This window comes from Bombus pascuorum, chromosome 2, assembly GCF_905332965.1.
Source record: "Bombus pascuorum chromosome 2, iyBomPasc1.1, whole genome shotgun sequence".
NCBI classification, from domain to species: domain Eukaryota; kingdom Metazoa; phylum Arthropoda; class Insecta; order Hymenoptera; family Apidae; genus Bombus; species Bombus pascuorum.
Genome location: NC_083489.1, coordinates 5,089,055 through 5,109,979, shown reverse-complemented (window position 1 = coordinate 5,109,979; position 20,925 = coordinate 5,089,055). Strand labels below are relative to the sequence as shown.

General features: G+C 32.9%; 3 protein-coding genes and 1 non-coding gene across 6 annotated transcripts in view; all 4 read right to left on the bottom strand.

Annotated features, from left to right (window-relative positions):
• The window catches only part of LOC132904697 (heparan sulfate 2-O-sulfotransferase pipe), a 125,415-nt gene extending 116,215 nt beyond the window's left edge, over window positions 1–9,200 (bottom strand). Inside the window, exons 1-3 of the mRNA XM_060955401.1 lie at window positions 7,914–9,200; window positions 7,548–7,654; window positions 1,684–1,821 (exon numbers count right to left, since the gene is read on the bottom strand). The gene's annotated coding sequence lies outside the window, so the exon portion shown is untranslated. The remainder of the gene's footprint in view (window positions 1–1,683; window positions 1,822–7,547; window positions 7,655–7,913) is intronic.
• A 642-nt stretch (window positions 9,201–9,842) lies between these two features.
• Window positions 9,843–11,320, bottom strand: LOC132904711 (conserved oligomeric Golgi complex subunit 8-like). 3 transcript variants are annotated; one of them, XM_060955427.1, is made up of 4 exons: window positions 11,137–11,320; window positions 10,546–10,751; window positions 10,334–10,467; window positions 9,843–10,201 (listed from the first exon to the last, which is right to left on the bottom strand). In XM_060955427.1, exons 2-4 carry the CDS (start codon window positions 10,685–10,687, stop codon window positions 10,040–10,042), a joined length of 438 nt encoding a protein of 145 aa, XP_060811410.1. In that variant the 5' UTR covers window positions 10,688–10,751; window positions 11,137–11,320; the 3' UTR covers window positions 9,843–10,039. The 3 variants fall into 3 exon arrangements, with proteins under 3 accessions (XP_060811410.1, XP_060811408.1, XP_060811409.1); XM_060955425.1 differs by lacking the exon at window positions 11,137–11,320 and adding an exon at window positions 10,866–11,130; XM_060955426.1 differs by lacking the exon at window positions 11,137–11,320 and having other exon boundaries at window positions 10,546–11,130.
• Window positions 11,321–11,933: 613 nt separating this feature from the next.
• Window positions 11,934–20,925, bottom strand: part of LOC132904690 (putative uncharacterized protein DDB_G0271606) — a 34,513-nt gene continuing 25,521 nt past the window's right edge. Inside the window, exons 3-9 of the mRNA XM_060955388.1 lie at window positions 16,521–16,754; window positions 16,222–16,397; window positions 15,578–15,875; window positions 14,707–15,207; window positions 14,145–14,375; window positions 13,313–13,556; window positions 11,934–13,093 (exon numbers count right to left, since the gene is read on the bottom strand). Coding sequence (XP_060811371.1) covers window positions 12,999–13,093; window positions 13,313–13,556; window positions 14,145–14,375; window positions 14,707–15,207; window positions 15,578–15,875; window positions 16,222–16,397; window positions 16,521–16,754 — 1,779 coding nt within the window. The 3' untranslated portion in view covers window positions 11,934–12,998. The remainder of the gene's footprint in view (window positions 13,094–13,312; window positions 13,557–14,144; window positions 14,376–14,706; window positions 15,208–15,577; window positions 15,876–16,221; window positions 16,398–16,520; window positions 16,755–20,925) is intronic.
• Window positions 13,701–13,782, bottom strand: Trnal-aag (transfer RNA leucine (anticodon AAG)). The gene has a single exon. It is a non-coding gene; the product is annotated as a tRNA-Leu (tRNA).

The following is a 20,925-nucleotide window of genomic DNA, read 5'->3' as shown; positions in this document are numbered from 1 at the left end:
GAAAGGCGACCATCCAATATGGTCGCGGTAATTTTCATAAACTGGTTGCTCGGTGCTGTTCGCTTTCTCCTGAACGGCTATGCGCTATATAAGTACGCGGATAGACGTATAATGCACGCGGTATAAAATGATGCCTGTGGTTTACGACCGGCTGGCCTTGACTTTTACGAGAACCTTGGAAAGCTCAGGTGCGACCGGATTTTGAGGAAAATCGACACGCTTCAAGATCGTTTTCATCCTATCGCTAAACGATCCTCTGGGAATAGGGACAGCACGTTGCAAATTTATGTAATTCTTTGGAATCGAGTGGAAACCTCCAACAACGACCTAACGCGTATTTAACACGTTTTGGGAAAAAATAGTTTTTAAGTCACAGCGCGTGACGTACGTTTCGAACACCTAGCACGATTCTTGCGTTTCATATTCGTCTTCCGACGAAATATCCGCAACGTGTGTGTACTCGATCGATCGACAGGGATTCTAAAAGTAGTTTGCCTTTACTTTAGTATTAATTCGACTTTATCTAAGACGAGGTATAAGACCTTCGTTTGGTGTTTCCGTGCGATCAATATGGTCGTGATTATACTGTTAGCCTACAGGAGTTGTGGAAATACGATTCTTGCTGGAAACGAGACAAATGTACCAGATCTGTCGATTTTTCTTTCTTTTTTGACTTGCTGAAAATTTAATAATCTAACGAAGGTATAGAATGTTGCTATTATAACTTTCAAGTTACTTTTCGTTTTCGATACTAAAATTAGGGAACCGGTCAAAGCGCTGCTATGAAATCTCTTGTTTTTACAATTATTAAAAATATGAAGATGTATTCTTGACAATATCGTTGTCTACTTTTACCGAGATAAAAATATAATTACATATTCATATTGCTTTGCAAATTCAAATTAAAGATTGGGAACTCTAGAGTTAAGACTGACATTGGTAGGATCTCTCGCTTGTGTTAGTAAAGATTTATGCTAATCGTGTACCTTTTCTACACGTGTACTTTTGAGATGATTCGTTCGCGTGTCTCAAAGTGAAGAATCCCGTTCCATTGAAAGTTAATAAAAGATGTTCGTATCAATCTAGAAATGAGACTACATCGTGTAGAATGTAAACGCAGTAAAATGGTCAAAACCATTCTATAATTGAAACGATAATTGCAGCGTTGGAGCATAGAAGTCATCTGAACAAAACACGCAGACGTAACAAGATAATCGACCAAAGTTTGATTTATAAAATTCATTTGCAAGAAATTCGCTTCTTCTATTATTATAATATTATAATATTAAATTATTGTAATTTGTGACTTGTAAAACACCGGTTCAATCGCAGTAGAAACTGTCGCAGGAAGTACCACGGTATCATTCTAATTATTATTACGATTTCTGATGAATCAGCAACAATACCATAGAAACTTCACTCCAAAGAGTTGCCATAAACTTCTACGCGGAAGACAATAGACTCAGACAATACGACGCGTAATAAGTGTGAGTCACGACAGCCTGGAAATCCTTGATCTTCCATCCGTCATTTCGATAGTTACTCACGAAGAAAGAGAAGCAAGAAAAAAAAGAAGGCGAGAAAAGAAACGACTTTCGTGAAACCATCGAGGTCGTTTGCGAGGGTGTCGCTCCCATCGTGATTTTTTGAACACCAACAAAGAAGGAACGCATTCTCACATACCTGCTGGTTCTCGTTCCGTGGCGAAGGTCCCGAGCAATTTCGTGGCACCGTATACCCGTGTTCTCCACTTCCGGTTTAGCCAACGGTACCTTGTAGGGTTATCGAACGTGCGTCTGCCAGGACTACCGTCTGACATCTCTGTGAACACGTACATTGTAACGTTACGTATGTGTACAGAAATCGACGAGAATGTTGTGAATAGTCGTCGGTATAGTTCGTCGAACAAACGTAAAACTCGTAGGAAATATAGAGATAAGTCCATTACGAGTCCATTTTCACAGACTCTTTCGATTTTAACGTCTTTTAAAATAGAGTACTTAGCATCTGTTAAGAAACAAGCAGCGAGGTAATGTGTGCACCTGAACCATGTTGCGCCTGAACAGAACCTTATTACGAAACGAATAGAGTGAGTTAAGTTACAAAACGAGTTTCGAAACCAAGTTCCAAAAATCAAGTTACAGCATCTTAAAGTATTGGAATAATAGGTACATCAGAGAAACCCACTGCACGCGTCACAGACACGAGGAGAATTTGTATAATTTGAAAAGAACTGTTTATTACAGTAGGATCTGATTGGAGGAAGTAATAGTAGGGAAAAATGAATCGAGGAAATTCTTGCAATTCCTTTTCGCAAGTACAATGTGCGTCGAATAGAGCTCGATAATGCAAGTTGACTGAAAGGAAATTGTAAGCGAAATGTTGCGTTGTAACGCAATAGCTTCGTATAACATGGGGAATAGTATGACGAATTCCAAAAAGCACAGGATCTACGAACGATTGATAAAGTTGACAAGATTTTTTACTAAATTGAAAATACTTCTGACGTTTCGATCGATATTTTTATGATATTCAGTAAGACAGAAAAAAAGTACAAAGACAAGAGACGAAAATCAGATACAAAATGTCTCTCCTGCTTAAACATCTTTTTGTTTATGTGAAATCTACAAATAAAATTGTTTTACTATTTTAGAATTATACTTCTACGAGATTAAAAAACAATGTGATCTATATATATATATATATATATCATGTTCTTCCTCCATAATCTTCACGTCTTAACGAGAGTTACGCAATCGAAAGATATCGTCTACGCGTTAAAATTGCTACATCAACGTCATTGGATTTGATGAATGGTTTCGAATATTCTCATGTCATTGAGTAATATAATTTTGGTCATTTCCGACTGCTTCCCCAATGGGTTTTTGTGTGATTCAACAGGTGTTGAAAACGACTGGTTTAATGGCTATACCGTGGAAGGATATAATTGCATAATATGATGCGGTTAGGTAGTTACGTAAATTAGGAAGAAAATTAGGTTTATTGAATTAATTGATCGAAGAGCTTCGAAGGGATTTTGAAAATATCATTGAGCCTCTCTGTGGAATGTTTCGAAATATTTTACAAGTAATAAAATGTTTAATTTGTGCTAAAAAATTCGCGCGTGTTTTCCATGTATTTTCGTACAATAATAAAAGTAGAAAAGAAAAAAAAAAGGAATTAATAACGTAGAAATCGATCTTTGTGCTACGTGAAAAGTTGTCATTCTTTTCAAACATTGCTATGTCGAGAAAAAAAATTATATTGTCAGTACTTGATCAATGAATCACTCGCATCTTCAAAAAAATCGGTGGACAGTAAAATTTATAGCTGGCATTGCGAATGATGAATTTCATGCAGTAATAACAATAAAAAACAGACAAAACATCCAATGTATGAACAGAAGTAAAAAGAAGAGAAAGAAACTAAGCTTTGATGGACTTTCTAGTCTCCAGCTGAGATCCATCGAATGCCGATCGTCACGATCATTCTGATTATTACCTAAGGTGTTTAACACTCTAAAACATCGATGTAACTTCACTTTTGCATACAATGGATACTTTGTGTAGGATGTCATACGTTTTTAACGCTTTAATAGCAACTACTAAGCGCCGTAAAAGTTTCTAAAATACAAACTGTTTTAATATGCAAATGTAGTGAACGCTCGATGACATAAGTCCAACGAAAGGACATAAAATACAAGTGAATGGTATAGAACCTACGAGATGCAAAGATAAAGTTAATATATATGCATGAATAAAATATATACAAAATTTCTGTAACTGAATTCTGTAACAATAAATTTAATTACGCAAAGGAAAATTAATTAAAATTTATTTAAATTCCCTTGGCATCCTTTATGTTCTATGAAATTAATCTGTAACGCGTGTAGCTTTCTGGATAAAGTTAATTACGTGTAAATAATCTAATAAATCAAATAAACCAGATTAATTACGTACAAATAAAATTAATTTCACTCCATTTAAACTTGAGAATTTTTCTACTCTGCTATGAAGATAGGTAACGCGTGATACGTTTTTAGAAAAACTCAGTTAAGCTAATAACTCAAATTTAATTGCTAACTAAATAAATTGATCACTGGCGAATACCTTTATATTCTACCATATTTAAGAAAAAACTGGTGACACATCGCTACTGGCTAGTTTTTAAATAAAACAGCCGATTGATAATATGTTAATGTGCCTATACGTAAATTGATTTTATAACCAGCATTCCTCGCATGTGTAGATAACGTTGCAAGAAATTGGGCGGAAGTATAACGTCGGAATTAAGTAGGTCACCGAACTCGACCAGAGCGAGAAAAAAAAAAAAAGAAAAAGAAAAGGATGCCATCGAATCTCGAACGAACGTTAACCGGAGAAAATGTATAACTTCAGAGGAGAAAGGTCCAAAAGCCGGGTTCACTGACCTTCCTCTTCTTCCGAAGATAAGCATGTGATGTCCATAAAACAGATTTTTAGAGTGCGTAACGCTCCAGTCCATTTAATGCGATCACGTGAAATGAACAGAAAAAAATGATAAATATTTCACGAAGACATATCGAGGATGGAGAGTCGGATTTTGATTCACAGCCAGAAAGTGGTTCTATGTCGGTGCTCTCAGCTATAGTGATCGATGTATCGAGAAAGCTGACATGATCTTCAGCGTTTTCACATAACTTGACAGTATTTTGATATTAAGCCTTGGTATGCTTGGTGTATAAGCTTTAATATGTATAACTTTTATATTTCTGTACAATCAAGTTGGAATTTTTAATATGTATAACTTTTTTTCTGTAAAATCTATAAAATCTGTAAAATAAAAAAGAAAAAATTCTGTAAAATCATTATTGAATTATAATGTGTATAAACTTTCTTAATGTATATCAAATTTTTATGCACTGATAAGGAATTTTAAACCAAAACGTGTAGAATGTAGGTAATATGCAGAAATATTCAAAATAAAGTACTCGTTACAATATTTAGTGTGTGAAAAAGTTTCCATTTATGCTCTGTTGCTTTAATTGTATTCATAAGAATATGAATTCACTAATATGATTCTTTGCATAGCTAACAATAATAATTTCAATAATAATAAATAAACTGCTAAATACCGTCTCTCCAAACTAAATTTCGCAATATATTCGCAATAAATTAACGTCTTGATGTCACAAGCATAAAATTACAATGTTGCAAAATATATAAAAAAAAATTTTAGCAAAAAATTAAAGTATCCCATTGATTACCTTTTGCATCTGTAAGTATAGCGTAGGTACTAGCTTACGATTACAAAACGTTCCACAAAGCATTTTACGAGGCTAGTTTAAAAAATTAAATTCTTAAACAATCATCCAGGTCAAATAGAACCGGTTTCGGTTTAGATTGGTCTTTTGAAAACGTCCAATTGCCAACATTTATCTATCTTTTGCTCATATTTTTTTCACTATGCGTATGCTCGATGTTACAAACGTTGAATAGATGATTCTTCGGTGAATAAACAACGCTCACATGATTTCATCTTCTCGTGTGGGCGAGGTAAAAGTTCTTCCGCTGTTTCGTGAATGAAAAACGTTCGGTGTCGCTGTGAGGAGGCACAATGTGAAATTTGCATAAGATGGGAAATGCGATTAGGAATAGGTCGACTGAAACAAGTCTAGAACAAGTCCGGAACGAAGTTAGTGCGGTAATAATAGAGTATAAGATAATTAAGCATGGTCAGAGATACGTACGAAGACTGCAAATTTTTATACATTTACAGGTAATTGGAGGATGTTCACATAAATGGACATAATGTTACAATATTTAAGAAGTAAAACGATTCTCTGCCTGAATTACATTTTCTTCAATTATATTCATAAAAATACAAATTTCCATAAACGTATAATAGTTTAATAATAATACTAAATTACAGTTTAATAACATACTAAATTCACCTATGAAGTGTAATTTTTGTAATTTTCACTTAATGCATCCTTGACAAATTATTACACTATTCCAATTTAAAATTAAAGCAAAATTTAATTAAAATTTAGAGCAAACATTCGAAAGACATATGATCTTTTGATCAAAGGAAACTTTTTCTTCTTACCCTTTATCATTGAAGATAAATTAAAAATTGGCGTTAAATGCCTAATTTGAAGTGATAGTAATAATGCACCGTTTTACGTTAACTTTTCATTTATTTAATTATTACTACAAAACTGAAGGTAATTAAAGTTTGGAATCATCAGTAGGTTACCAAAAATAGACTGTAAAAGGTGCAACCACCTTACTTGTTTCAAGTGTAATGCAATAGTAATATATAGAATGATAGTAATTAAAATGATCCAGAGTGTGCAGTATAATATTCTTCTAAAATCGCAAATGAAAAGTTGTCGTCCTTACTTGTAACGCGAAACTGCTTGCAAAACTGTCGCCCGGTATTTCTGTACCAGCAAAACTGGACTCTGGTTTGAATTACACCCGACATCGTGTTGTACGATTTCCGAGATCGAAATGCACGATGGACACCGACCTGATAAACTAGACTTCCTACATTTATTTCCAATGATACCATTATGAAACCTCAGATAGGTTTCATTTGTGAATGTCGTTGCACCTTTTTTAAACTTTCATCCCTTTAAACATCACAACCGAGTTACAGATTTGCCACATCGATTAACTGCACAAAAGGAAAAGTAGAGAAAATTGGTGAAATTATACGAGATAAGTAACAATCAAATCCATGGGCGAGTGTTTTGGCAGTAAGATTTTAAAAATTCCAAAAGGTGGAGATAAATTTGGCCTTTGAACAGTTCAATTAATAAATCAATCGCATGGTAACTTTCAAAATACGTTGATTTCAAGGTTTGAATGTAATGCGCATCAATATTTATAAATTACACGAAATTATTTAGTAATCAAATATTTTATTCATAAGTCCTCAAGAATTCGAAGATTTTCGAAAGTTCTTAAAATCCATGATTTTTGTGTCCGATTGAGTGACTTACGATTTAAATGGCTAGCTTATTTCGGTCAAGATTATTTCTCTGATAACATCATTCTTCTTATTACTTAATATTAATATTTAATCGAACCATGTTCTATTTAAATAAATTTAACTATCAATAGCTAATTAAAATGTAATTACAAAAAGCGTTTCTAATAATAAATATTGATCCGATTGAAAAAGTTACTTGAGAAAAATTCTAACGATCGCTAAAACTTTGATAACAATCAAACAGCGAAACTTGCATAAAAAGCAGAAAGATGCAGAGACAGCTCCTCGTGTTTTAGCATGGTACTAACATGAAATTTTGCAATCACTTCCGCATTCTTTGATCATGTACCAAGGTGTAGGATTACGGCGAACGAAAAATTTGAATTTTATGATAATTAATCGAAAACAATGAGAGCTTAAGTACGATCAATCATACATCGCTATAACTGTATCGCAACAAAGCGTAAAGATTATATGCCGTAAATCTTACATGCATAGTATTCGTATATTATGCGTGCAAACGATTTAAATATCAATGTATATGTATGTTAAAATATTAGAATAGTTACCCTCAAATAAAATTGCGAACGGATCAATTTCTTCTTATGTTGTCACACCATTGACAGAAATTTTATGATAACCTCTATACTATATGTACATAGACTGCAGAATCAACCTATAATTAGAAAAATTACAAGTATTTACGTTATGTGTAAAATGTATATTATAGGTTAAGGTTATAATAATATATCACAAATTAAAAATTATAATAACATAACATTAATAATAAATATTGATATATTATATAAACTTTAACTTTCTGTAAAAAAGGATTGATAAGGCAAAATGGTAAATCGTGTAAATTATATTGAAAATTTCAGTTTTAGCTTTTTAATGTTAGCTTCGCTTGGGTTGATTATTATAATGACACTTACACAACTTTGTTCCTTTTATATTCATAAAATAAATAAAAATTGTATAATAATTCAACTATTTGATTAAAACAACATCCTTAATATGTATGTAACTTTCTTTTTAGTCCTTTTTTGGATCGAAATTCGCGTGAGAATACTACATATTGCTGCATTTCTTTGATATAAAATTTACGATCATGATTCTCGCATTTCCATAAATTATTGCCATGCACGCAAACTCACAAAGGGAAAAACTAACGATTTCGTTACGGTTTGTCGATTCCGCGGAAGCTCTTCGAAATTCGATTCGACACGATTCGATTTCACCTTCTAACACGAGTTCGAAAGTAATTCTAGCGTGGGACATTGTGTAGGCTGGATCGCGTGTTGGGTGACAGAAAAAGCTGCTTTTGATGAAACGCAACACCGAATACTATCTATGAACTATTTATTCAAGTTCGACAGCAAGATTGTTAATACACAATTTATAGGTTACATACATAATATAAGATTATTCCCGATAACTTGCAATTATTTAATGATAAATTATATTATGTATTTACATTTTCTTTCATTGACCCAGTTATTAAATCGTGCGTTCGTTTCATGGATGATTACTGTAATTCAATAAATTACTATAATTTATAGAAATCACGATTACGAAGTTATTTGCTTTTATGAATGAGTGAACGTACCTGACCCTTTTCCTTATATCTTCTCGTGTTGTTGTAAGAAAATTGAACAGAGAATAGCTAGTAAACAATAGTAAATTACCAATTTAAAAATTTAAGAGGATTGTAAAATATTAATATTCTTTAACATTTCAATTTAAAAAATTGATATTCATATTACCTAATTCTTCGAATGTAAATAGAAGAATATTGTTTTATTCATTGAGATGATTCTTCCATCTAGAAGTTGAGTAATAACTTAACATAACATATGTAACTAGTAAAGCATAAATATTCCAGTGACTTTATGTCCTGAATAGCAAAAATACTGAATTGAATTAACCCACTAAATATGACTACGTTTCTAGTGATGATGTGATTGAACTCAATAAATATAAAATAAAATAAAAAGGATATCGAAAATTAAAAACGTTGAAATTATATCAATCAATGATCTTGTATAAAAATTTCGTATTAAGAAAGAATATCTTTTGTAAAGAAATAGTATTTCTATTCTATGAGATTCTATAATATTCAATTTAACTGTTTAAGCCAGCGATCAATTGTTTATACTAATTTCTGAAATACTAATAAATATAATATAAAGGAGAAAACATACACCCTTGATTAACTTATGATGGATGGTTTCTCATATTTTATTATTTTATCTTTTATTACATATGTAATTATTAGACTATATCATTTAAGACTGTATACAATAATTACGTTTTTAATGATAATATACATTTAAATATTATATTCAAAATATATCCACCATAGTAAAAATAAGATATTTCCAATATATATATAATTTCCAGTTAAAATCATTTCGCTATTATTTTTTCTAAGAGTATTTTAGAATATGTTTAAATAAATTCATATCTCATATATAATATTAATAAAAACATTTGTATGGCGCAACAGTAGAATGTTATTGGTATTAATTTAACCAAATATTTTATTACTGAATATTGACGGGTCTAGTGATGTCACATCACTTTATTAAAATGGATTTATTTATGTAATCTATACTAAAAGTGATTCCATCTTTAACTTTTTTTTTAAACAATGACGATAATCAAGTAAATAATCGTCCTCAAAGTACACTTAAATAATACTTTACTTAACTGAAGAATTGTATTATATATCTTTCTCTCTATCATATAATTCCATTTGTATAATAAAATGTTAACTAAAATTTATATCAATATGAAACAAATGTTGTAAATCATAAATCATCATTATATGTAAATAAAGTAGAAACTTACATCACAATGTCTACGAATTAAAAAGCCACTTGGAATGTTTTACTTTAATATAAAACAGCAATCAATGTTCTAATGTTACTACCACAACACTTTTTACACATTCTGTGATTTTTGCTGATGGATGGAAAACTGAATAACATTAGATATTGGTAGCAAATTAGCACAAAGTGCTACTCTACAAACATGTCAACTACAGTCAAGTAGATATTCACGGAGGTTGTGAGTTGTATCTGTTATTGTCATCTGGCAATACTAAATTAGATACTGGTTCATCTTCAAATATGCCTTCATCTACCTCATCATCAGAAATGGTAAGTTCATCGGGATATTTATAACTATTACTTAGTTGACTGGATGGTACCACTTGCTCCTATAAATGAACATAGTTGAAGTTAATATAGCACTAATATATTATACATATAATATAAATATATATGCAAGAAAGTAATTCAAAGCATGTAACTAATTGAAAAAAATATTTGTATGATATTTATTAATTTACCTCAGATTCTGTATTCATATCTTGATACGAAGTATCAATTTCATAGTCAAATAAATCCTCTTCTGGTTCTTCCCATGGATGAAATGATAATTGAGCTGAGCCTTCGTTCAAATTCATTGTTACTTCCGGCTCACCTATAAATTTACATAAATATATGTTTTTCATTATTTACTAGGTATATACAACTTATTTTCTTTTTTGTCTTTGCTTACGGAGTGGATCATCTATGCGATTATCCAAATTAAAATATTCCGTTAACCTGTTGTTATTATTATTATTACTATTATTATTATTATTATTATTGTATCTACATTGGATCAGTTGGTGACTATTCTGATTCTGTAATTTGTCCATATCATCTGTCTACATCAGTTGATAGTACACTCAGGTTGGATCGTCTACGTAATATCTATATACACTAAAAAGTGAATATGGTTAATGTGCATCTACAAAAGTCCTACCATGGCATTGAATGTCGAGTGAGAAATCATGATCATGTAAGAATCATTTAAACACGAATTAGGAAATTTACTTTGAACTGTTATATCTAGCTGTTGTGAGACAGCAACAAATATTTCGTGATGACGAGGATCTTGTAGATCCTTTTTCTCCTTCAAAATTCATCATTTTGAGCGGATGACTCCGATTAGATTGACGATATCAGAACTCTTCGCCCTTTGTTCTGTTATTGTTAAAACTCATTAATCTATCACACAGTTTGTTTCTAAATAGAATTGTGAAATCTAAAAATGTGCTACGTCATGACGATTATCGACACAATGTATACTCCTGAACGTGCTCACCTTCAATAAAGCCCGACGTAATCCTTCTTTCGAAATACGTGGAACGATATACAAAATTTTATTCAAAAATGATTAGTTACTATCATCACAAACGTGAATCATAATACAACAGTGTTGTATGTAAGATCACACACTAAACAACCGCTCGTACGTCGCGAACTGACAGGTTATACGCATGCTCAGTTCGGTTTTGCGAACCTGCGCCATTGAATGATGTCATATTCAGTAACGTAGATATAAAATTGGCGCTTCAATAAAAATTTGTTTTTCGAATCTTACGTTAATATATTTAATCATATTTTATTAAGTAAATTCATTATAAAAAATCTAGTTAATTAGGAAAACTAGTCAATTATATTCAAAGAAATGATGATAACAATAATAATATTGTTACTTTAATGATTTATTAAGGACATAAATTTAAGCATGGTCCAAGTTTTAAATTCGTCGAATTGTATCTTTAAGACTTTGTCTCCAATATAATACCTTTGTTAAAAGAATTTTAGGATAAACTATCATATAAAAATCCTGCGCAAGGAATAACGTGTACTTTGTGAAAGTTGATTGTTTATATCTAATACAATATAAAAGTATTAAACTATCTATTAATATTATTAATTCAGACGCAATATTACAATGGAATGCTACATCCTAATAATCTACGTTAAAAGCTTCTTATCAAAAATATCTCTTTTTTGCGTATACTTCCTTTAAGATGTCTTAAAACCATGTATTTCTTGATGATTAATAAGCTATCTTGAAAAAAAAATAAAATAAAATGACACGTTCGCAGGGTATCGAATCTAAACCAATAATCTTTTCGCTTTATTAATTGTCATGAGAAAAAGAAATATATATGTGTGTGTATGTAATACAGAAAATACAGATTAATAAAATATCCATACCTTAAAAACAATTTAGGATAGATGCAAAAATGATGTAATGATGTTTTGGAAGAAACGATGCTGTAAGTACAGAAAAAAGTAATAACATACACGCCGAAATCGGAAATTGGATTTTACGGAAGGATCTTCACACTTTATTTTCGCTTCTTCTAAGCACACAACCGATTAAAAGTAACTAAACGAAAATGTCAATGTTGATTACGACGCTGGTTAATGAATAACGCTTCTCTTAAGCCACATCTACGTAATATACAGCGATCGCCGTAAAAGGTTACAAACTTATCTCCGATTATTTAAAAAAAAAAATATTAGTTTCTTCTTCTGTTTTGTTTCTGTGTAGTTTTCTTATCTCTTTTCGACGCGAATAAAAGAAACGATCACAGATTTCCTCATATCTTCAATTCTCTCCCTGTACGCGATTGTCATATCACTAGAAGAAGAAACTGTAATGATTTTCTTCATTGAAAACGTGTTAGTTAAAAAAAGAATATCATTCCAAATCAATAGATCTTCCTCTCTGTAACTGTAGGTGTACCTCTGTTGATATAGATGTCTACTCTCTACGGTATCTTCTGAGTCACGAGCTCCTCTTTCTTTTTTATCATTTTATTTTCTTCGATCGTACTATGAACAGCCTAAATAAAAACACGCTCGTGACTTCGCTGCTTTATAGCGGTATAATACTACAAACTTAACGGCGTTTTTAATCTCTGCGACATTCGTCCCATATATTGTCTTCTACAAAAGTAATGTACCAGGTCCAGTTTACTTTCGTAAGATCTACAAAAATGTGAAATCCGAGGAGGGTAACGTTCGCGTGTTAGGGATCGCCTGAAAAATGTTCTTTCGGTTTACGAGAACTCGTCAAACATGTTTCGAGATGCTTTTCTTCTTTTTTGGGACATTCTCTTTGACCGGGTATGATGGGACATTCGATCCGATTCGCTGCAACTGAAATTAACAGGCGCAATCACAAGCGCAACGACGTACACGCTTCTCACGGCGGTGTGTGAATGCCTCTGGGATTGAACGCACCGAACGTGGTTGCACGTCTGTGAACAAATTCGAACAGTATATATTAGAAAATTTTATAGTTCCTATATTTAAAATTTTATAGCATCTACATATAATATAGAAGCGGGATTAAGTTCTTTGATAAATACTAATTTCCATTAAATTAAGATTAAATAAAAGTCCATAAATTACGAATACTCTTAAATGTAGCAAAAGTTAAGAATAAAAAATCTGTAGAAATTAAGTTATCTACTCACAGTGTGGGCGGCTTTCCTCTTCTTGTTCTTGTTGTTGCTGTTGCACTTGCTGTTGCTGTTGCTGTTGTTGTTGCATCATCATGTGAGTCGTTTGTTGTTGTTCCTGTTGCCTTTGCTCTGACTCTTGTTCGGAGCTTTGATTATCAGAAACTTCAGCACGGGCCTCAACAGGTATTTCCAAGGATTCTACAGGTCTCAATGGCAGAGCAAATCTTGAAATTGGGAATGCATTACCTTCTACAACCTAAAAATTAACATATTATTGATGTACTAATTGCATATGATAAAATGGAAAATTCAATTAATCGTAATACTTGGCGATATCAATAATAACGCTAATGGATATAGAAAAAGAGATGAAATAAAAATAACTATGGTAGCAAAAATATGGCAGCGGTGGGATTCGAACCCACGCCTCCGAAGAGACTGGTGCCTTAAACCAGCGCCTTAGACCGCTCGGCCACGCTACCAGATATCAATTTAGGGAAAAATTTCTGATCCAGCGGTTCTCATTTATTCTTACATAACATTTGTTATTATAAACAAGTAAACAAAGATGATAATATTTTATAATGTACGAGTTTGTTGAAATCCGAAATATGACATTCTACAAAAATGTACGATATTTGTGTAACATTAATTAAATGTTACTGTAAGATTAATTAAATGATTATATTTAAAGGAATATATATACAGAATAATTTTCTTCATATGATAACTTTTAGTGTACTTTCAGATAAAATTTTTCTTTGAAACGTTAAAATTGATATCTAAAATTAAAATAAAATTAAAATTTGAAATTATATCTGAAATTGATTAGTTTGTTTTTTACCTGATGAATTATGTTACGAATTTCCGCTGGTACAGGGAAGTTTCTTTCTTCCTCGCTATCATCTTCCGGTCCAGGGAAAGGTTTAGCTTCCTGTTGCTCGTTGGAACCATCCGGTCGCTGGCGACCCTCGATATTTCCATGCTCCAATAGATTTCGAACCTCTAACGGAAGTGGAAGTCCCAGAGGAATGGGCTGAGCTCCTTCCGGGAAAGGTTTGAATTCTTGAACATTCTGAAAAATATAAATAAAATTATTTCAATAAATAAAAAATTACATTCGATATTATCGTGTAATAATAGTAGAAATAATAGGACAATCTCGCATGTACAATTATACAGATGTTAAATCCAATTTCGAAAATTATTATTATTACATGTGTAATATGTGTATGTTTAATTAAAATTATGAACATTAAAATTACTTATTGAAATTAAAATGAATCAAGATTGATCGTTAAAACATCATATTTTTCTATTAATTTTCATTTCCAAGACCAATTAATTTTTAATGCAAATTATATTTTCGGTTAATGTAATATAAATATCTCAAATAAATGAATTACCTCGCGGCGAGCACCTTCAGGTATTTGTACGGGTATAGGTCTCGCTTCACCAGTGATATGTTGAATGATATTCTTAATCTCTAGAGGTACTTGTTGAATGATCCTTCGAATTTCGAATGGAATTCCTTGGAAAGGTGAACGTTGTCTTTCAGTAATCTGAGGCTGCGGTTGTGGCTGTGGTTGAGGCTGAGCTTGAGGCTGAGGTTGCATCTGGGGCTGTACTTGAGGTTGCACTTGCGGTGGCATCTGAGATGGATGTTGTTCGGTCTGCGGGATCAATACGTGAGGAATAATCCTTTGTTCGTGAACCTGAGCTTCTGGCTGTGGTGCTGGCGGAGGCATCATGGCTGGTCCCTGCTCTTGACCATACGTTCCCGTTTGCTCAACTTGTTGATACATCACGGGTACTTGTTGCGGTTCTTGGGGCATTGGTGGTCGCATACCTCTCATAGGATTCGCCGAGAAATGACGCAATTCGATGGGAATTCGGCGCACTTCAACCTGGATGAAATTATTAAATTTTGATTATCGTAGTGGTAAATGATTTTTTTATATATTGGTAAAGAAGCTTTACTTACTTTTCTATAGCGAAAGTGAAGTGATGTGTAAGAAATTCATCGTTTGATTAATTATGAGAGGATATAGTATGTAATTATTTAGAATAAAAACAATTATCTGACTTAGTTTAACAAACGTTGAATTTTAAGTGAATATTGCAAACTTAGTTCAAAATAATAATATGACAAAATCTTTAATTTGGAAAATGGATCTATTCTCGATTTCTATTTAATTCTAAGACGAAAACTATTTTAATAAAAAGAGAGCAGTATTAATTTTTCTGTTATTGCATATTAATATAAGATGTACTAACTTGTGGTCCCATTGCAGGATTTTGCGGTCCCATCATGGGCGTCTGTGGTCCCATACGCGGAGGCCTCATTTCCATAGTTACCTGAGGGATATTTCGCAATTCAGGGGGCACAATACCAGGTGGGATGTGATTAAGTCCGCGTGGATCGCTAAGTGGTAACTGCTGCATGTCAGGAACTTGATATTGAGTGTGCACTTGATACTGATGATAACCTGGGTTCGGTTCCTGAGATTGAAGTGGTACTTGGACGGTTCCCAATGGGATGATGATTGGCGTAAGCATCTCTTGATCTTGTTGCCTGAAAATTAAGCACATTTGGAAAATTAAATATAACATCCATGCGTAAAAACTCAATTAAATTTTAAAGTTTCAATTATTTTAAATCTTCACAAATTATTAGTATTTTTATATCAAGACTGTTTTAAAAGTCCTTTATTTTTAATTTTAATTGATCTTCCTTGCTTTTTTCTGTAAACTAAAAGGCTTTACCAGTAGCGTCACCAAATAAAATGAAATTACTTTGTATTTCTATTTAATTTTCATATGGTTGATAAATTTGATAATGCACTATCTATAATTTAATCTAATAAATTACACTAACATTTCTTTCATAGAGGAGGCATAACACTTCAAATCATACATACTCTTGATGAGGATTGCCAGATTCGCACAAAATGGCGACACGTTCTCCACTCAGTCTTTGGTAGCGAGAATCAGTACTGTTATCGACATTATTGTTGTTAGCACCGTCCATCACTTGATCAGCTCTTCGTCTCTCAACCACGCAAGAAACTCTGCTACGTGCCTCCTGGATCAAAGTCTAAAGAACAAAATGAAAAGACAAATATAAAAATTATTAATTTTGTGCATCGATCCATTTGTGCTTTCGATAATCTTTCAATTTTTCAATTTTTAGAAATTGTAATAAAATTAGTGAACTTACGCCCGCAATTTCGTCAAAATCGAATTGAAGAGGCAGCTTGATGTGCACGGGAGGAAACTCGTCATCATCATAGTCGTCGTCATCGTCGTCATGGTCACCGCTTTCGTTGTCTGACTTTGAATTATTCTCATCCTCCTTGTGGACTTTGATGTCCTTGGTGTCTGGCTCTACCTCCTTCTTCGATGGTGTTTGCTCAGCGAGAGACTGCTGAACCTCTTTCATGTCACTGGTATCCTGCGCAACAAGAAAATATTCCTTAACACCTCTCGTTCCATAATTTTCCTAAAAGTCTATAAAATCGTTAATAATAAATATTAATACAAAGACATAACGTAGAACCGATGGTTAATCCCATGTAAAAATAAAAGATATGACAATTTGAAATTTTATTAACAATACTGGTAAAGTATAAAAATAGTGCAAGTATATACATATTTCGCAAAGATTACAGAAGTATTTAAAAGGTTTAATATTCCGTTAATAAACCTCAATATTCAACGGAACCATCTGTAATGTTTTATATCTTAAAGATTATTCATGTTATATCGTAATTTTGTATTATGTATATGTTCACACCAAACGTCTTGTGACTTTTATACCTATATATATCTTTAAAATGGTTTCAAAGTTTTCCAATATAATCGTCACAGTAATATCTCACTGCTTCATTAATAAAATTTACAAACATGTTTTGACAAGTGTTCAAATACTTTCAAGAGCTACCGTATAACGTACACTTCCTCGTTTCTCCTCGTGACAAATCGCGTACTAAAATTGAAACCATCGTTAAAGTCTTCCAGTCTGAGAACAACCTAGATCTGGTTCACAGAGTATTAACGTTCTCTATGAAAATAACCCGATCGAGTCACGAATATCGTGCTCTTCGCGAAACATCAGAATCCCGTTTCAACTGACGTACAAAGTACCAGTCTGGTCAGCTTAGATAAGATAAAAAGAACCGTAAGGGTCATCGTGTCGAGCGCAAAGTGTTTCTTCCGCTTAGAAAAACTGTTTGCGTTGAAGGATCGTGCCAGCTAATCGAGCGTCTCATCCTCGTTTGATTTCCATCGTTCTGATCGAGGTTGTACCGCGATAACATGAAGAGAGTTCACTTTCACTCGCGACCCGATGTCGCGACCAGGAAGAAAACGAGTTGCATCAACGGATGATTACTATGGCGATATTTATTCAACTTTCGAAGCCTTCAGAAACGATTTGTCTTCGTTTCGCGGTCTCCAACTCGCAGATACTCTTTCAATTTCTCTTATCAGGAAGAGAAGGTTACACGAAACGACGCGACCCAATTATTTCACCTGCTGCCTGTGTGATTATTGTCCGGATTTTAATTATATTTAATCGCTGATAGTAATAACGATGGTCGTATAGAAGCAATAAACTATCGCGACACGCTCTAATTAACGTTGGCTGCAAATGAAACTGACCGAGGTTTCGTGGACTCTAATAATGTATCCCGTTAACAATGCGACGTATCGCAGCAACGATTCGTCCTGCTACGATCTTCGGATCTTTACGATTCAGTTCTGATTTTGTTTCAATAAATATAATATAACCATCTCAACATTTTGGACGTTTCGGGGAAATGTTTGAAACTTTTGAGGATTTTTAACGATGATACGATCGAATATATCTTAGAAAATGTAGCAAGTTATGAAAAATTTTAGCGTAAAACTGAGACAAGAAATCACCTATACTATATAATGGCGATTCTTGCGTGTTTATTTCAAACTTTTTCAACGAAAGAAAATTGCGATTGAGCTGAAGATATCTCGAACTATGTAACAGAGTTGAGAAACATAAAATTGAAACGAACAATCACCATCGGTGTAAGAACAATGATTCTCGTACTTTCTTCGAACCCATGGTACGAGAAACTTTCTGATAAGATGAAAAACACGATTGGATTGAAAATGGTTCAAAACACGCGACAAAGTTAAACTACCTCTATATACTTTTTATAACATAATGACTAACAAATTCCCGAATGAAGAGATGCAAAAGAAGAGAAAAGAAACGGTTAAGTTACTGAAATCAAACCTAAGATACTCAAAGATCGTTTCGTGTTAAGTTAGTTGTAATCAAGTTAGTGTTGAAGCGATGACCGCTAGAAAATTAGATTATCGTTGAGTTATAGACCAGGAAACGACGTGAAATACGTATTTGGTTAACGGTGATAGGAAGGAAGTTGCTGCTGAGTACTTTCGAGAGCCTAATTTGTGATCGGCCAGCAGGAAACCATTATCGTGCAAGAAACGTTAAGTTGCATCAGGTTCTGACGAGCTTGGACGGTTCCACAGTTTCTGTTTGTTGGTTGGCAAAAGCGGGGCCCTCTCGCTTTACTCGTCCAAGTGACAACTTTCTAGAATATCGGTGAACGTAATGAAAGGTAGCCGGAATGGCTCAGCTACCGACCAGCTTCTGGTTTTCGCAATTCTAGACTCGCAGAAATAAACTTCGATCTTCCCACTACCCATTCACAGTCGAGAACTATATATATATGTGTGTATCGCTACGTTTGATCATACATTCAAGTATACGAGAAAGTTCTACCATTCCAGGACGAAATACGATGTTTTTGCCTTCGGATACCAAGAATGAGAAACTGAATTGATACTTTGTTGCATTCAGGTCGATATCTCGTGTTTAGTATTACTCGTTTAGTATTGCAACTATATGCAAGAGTGATAGCTGGTTTTTATTAGGTACATACATATAGAGATATAGGCGAGCCAAAAATAATTTGAATTTTATAAAAACGCGATTACATTATATCTGTTTATTTTTTAATAACCACGTTAATTATGTAATGTATATGGATAAAATATCATATAGATAAAAAATATATTTACTTTTTTTTACTGATAACTTCCACCATTCGATTAACGTTTAATATGTTTCTCCAAATAAATTAATAACTTAGCGTAATATTTCAATTAATAAAAAATTGTATTAAAAATTTGGTACGTTTTTTATTTCCTGTCTTTTCATTTTGTTTCAATGTAAAGCGAAAAGTATTCTCTTATTTGCAACGAAGAATAATATTTTAATTATGTAGAAAATATTGTATTTTTCACACGTTATCATTTCAGAGGGACGTGAGAAATAATAATTACACAATATGTAAATATCGTTTATTTTTTACCTAAGGAATCCTAAAACAGCTCGATGCAGCTGCAACAATACACGCTCTATTTATTGCACATTCATAGAATATGTATATAGCGCGTAACACTATTTATTCAAGGATTATTAACGTAACATTCATTCTAAACTAAAACACTATCGTTGCATCGTACAAAGGAAACACTGATTCCAACATTGATACGAAACAATAACGAGGTCTGTTTTAAAATGCATAGCATAACGCTTTTAATTGATAATTAATTTCAACAGTAGGAACAAAATATTAAAAGCGTTATCTTCGCAGAGAATAAAATTCGAATTAAACGCAAGAAAGAGGAAAGAGCAGTCTGTAATTTCGATTGTATCATAATAAAGAAGAAAACATTGATTCCAACATCGCTATGAAACTATGTACCACGATGTTCACCTTAAAGTGAACACTGTTTCATCATGTTTCAATTGCTAATTAATTAACAATTTCAATAAAATTAGAATTTCCAGTAGAAACCGAAATTTACGAACTATTACGTTTTGTAAATTGAAAGAATGAAATTGATTGCGATTGCGAGTAGATGCAGACGGTACCGTAACAGACCGACCACTTTCCACTTGGGAAATTGCTCAGGATGTAGAAACGATTTTGCGGTGCACGAGCGACAACCTGTATAATCGTCAAGCTAGAACGAGAGGAAATAAGTGAAATTTCTTAACCCTTCGAGCACACAGGTGGTTGGAGAGTTTTAGCATCGTCGTTTACTCGCTCATAAAATTTTTCTCCTTATTTTATCAAATGGTATTCGTGACTCACGTTAGAAAACAACAGTAGAATACTTATAGAAATCAACCGTGAAGTTCCTGTTTCGTATAAAATCACTGCCTAAGAACGGACAATACATTGTACGTGATGGTTATGCGATAACCATCGGTTTTGCAACGTCAATCAATAATACGACACTGATTTCTAATTCCGCAACACGATTCTTGCGTATACGAACGTAAAACGATATTCAACCATCGAATTTTGATTGTATTATTATATATTATATATATTAATATCCAAAGAGCACAGTCCTTTCGCTTAGATTCGACACAATTTAGTTAAAGAATTTTAGTTTCTCCGTAGCTATAAAATACAAATTCGTCTAAAATATTTTCTTCCCAAATATAATAGTTACGTTAATAATTAATCTTACTTTATTCAAAGTCGTCACATGTTCTGGTATTTGTCTAAATTAACTTAACCTACCCAGTTGGATACTCGTTA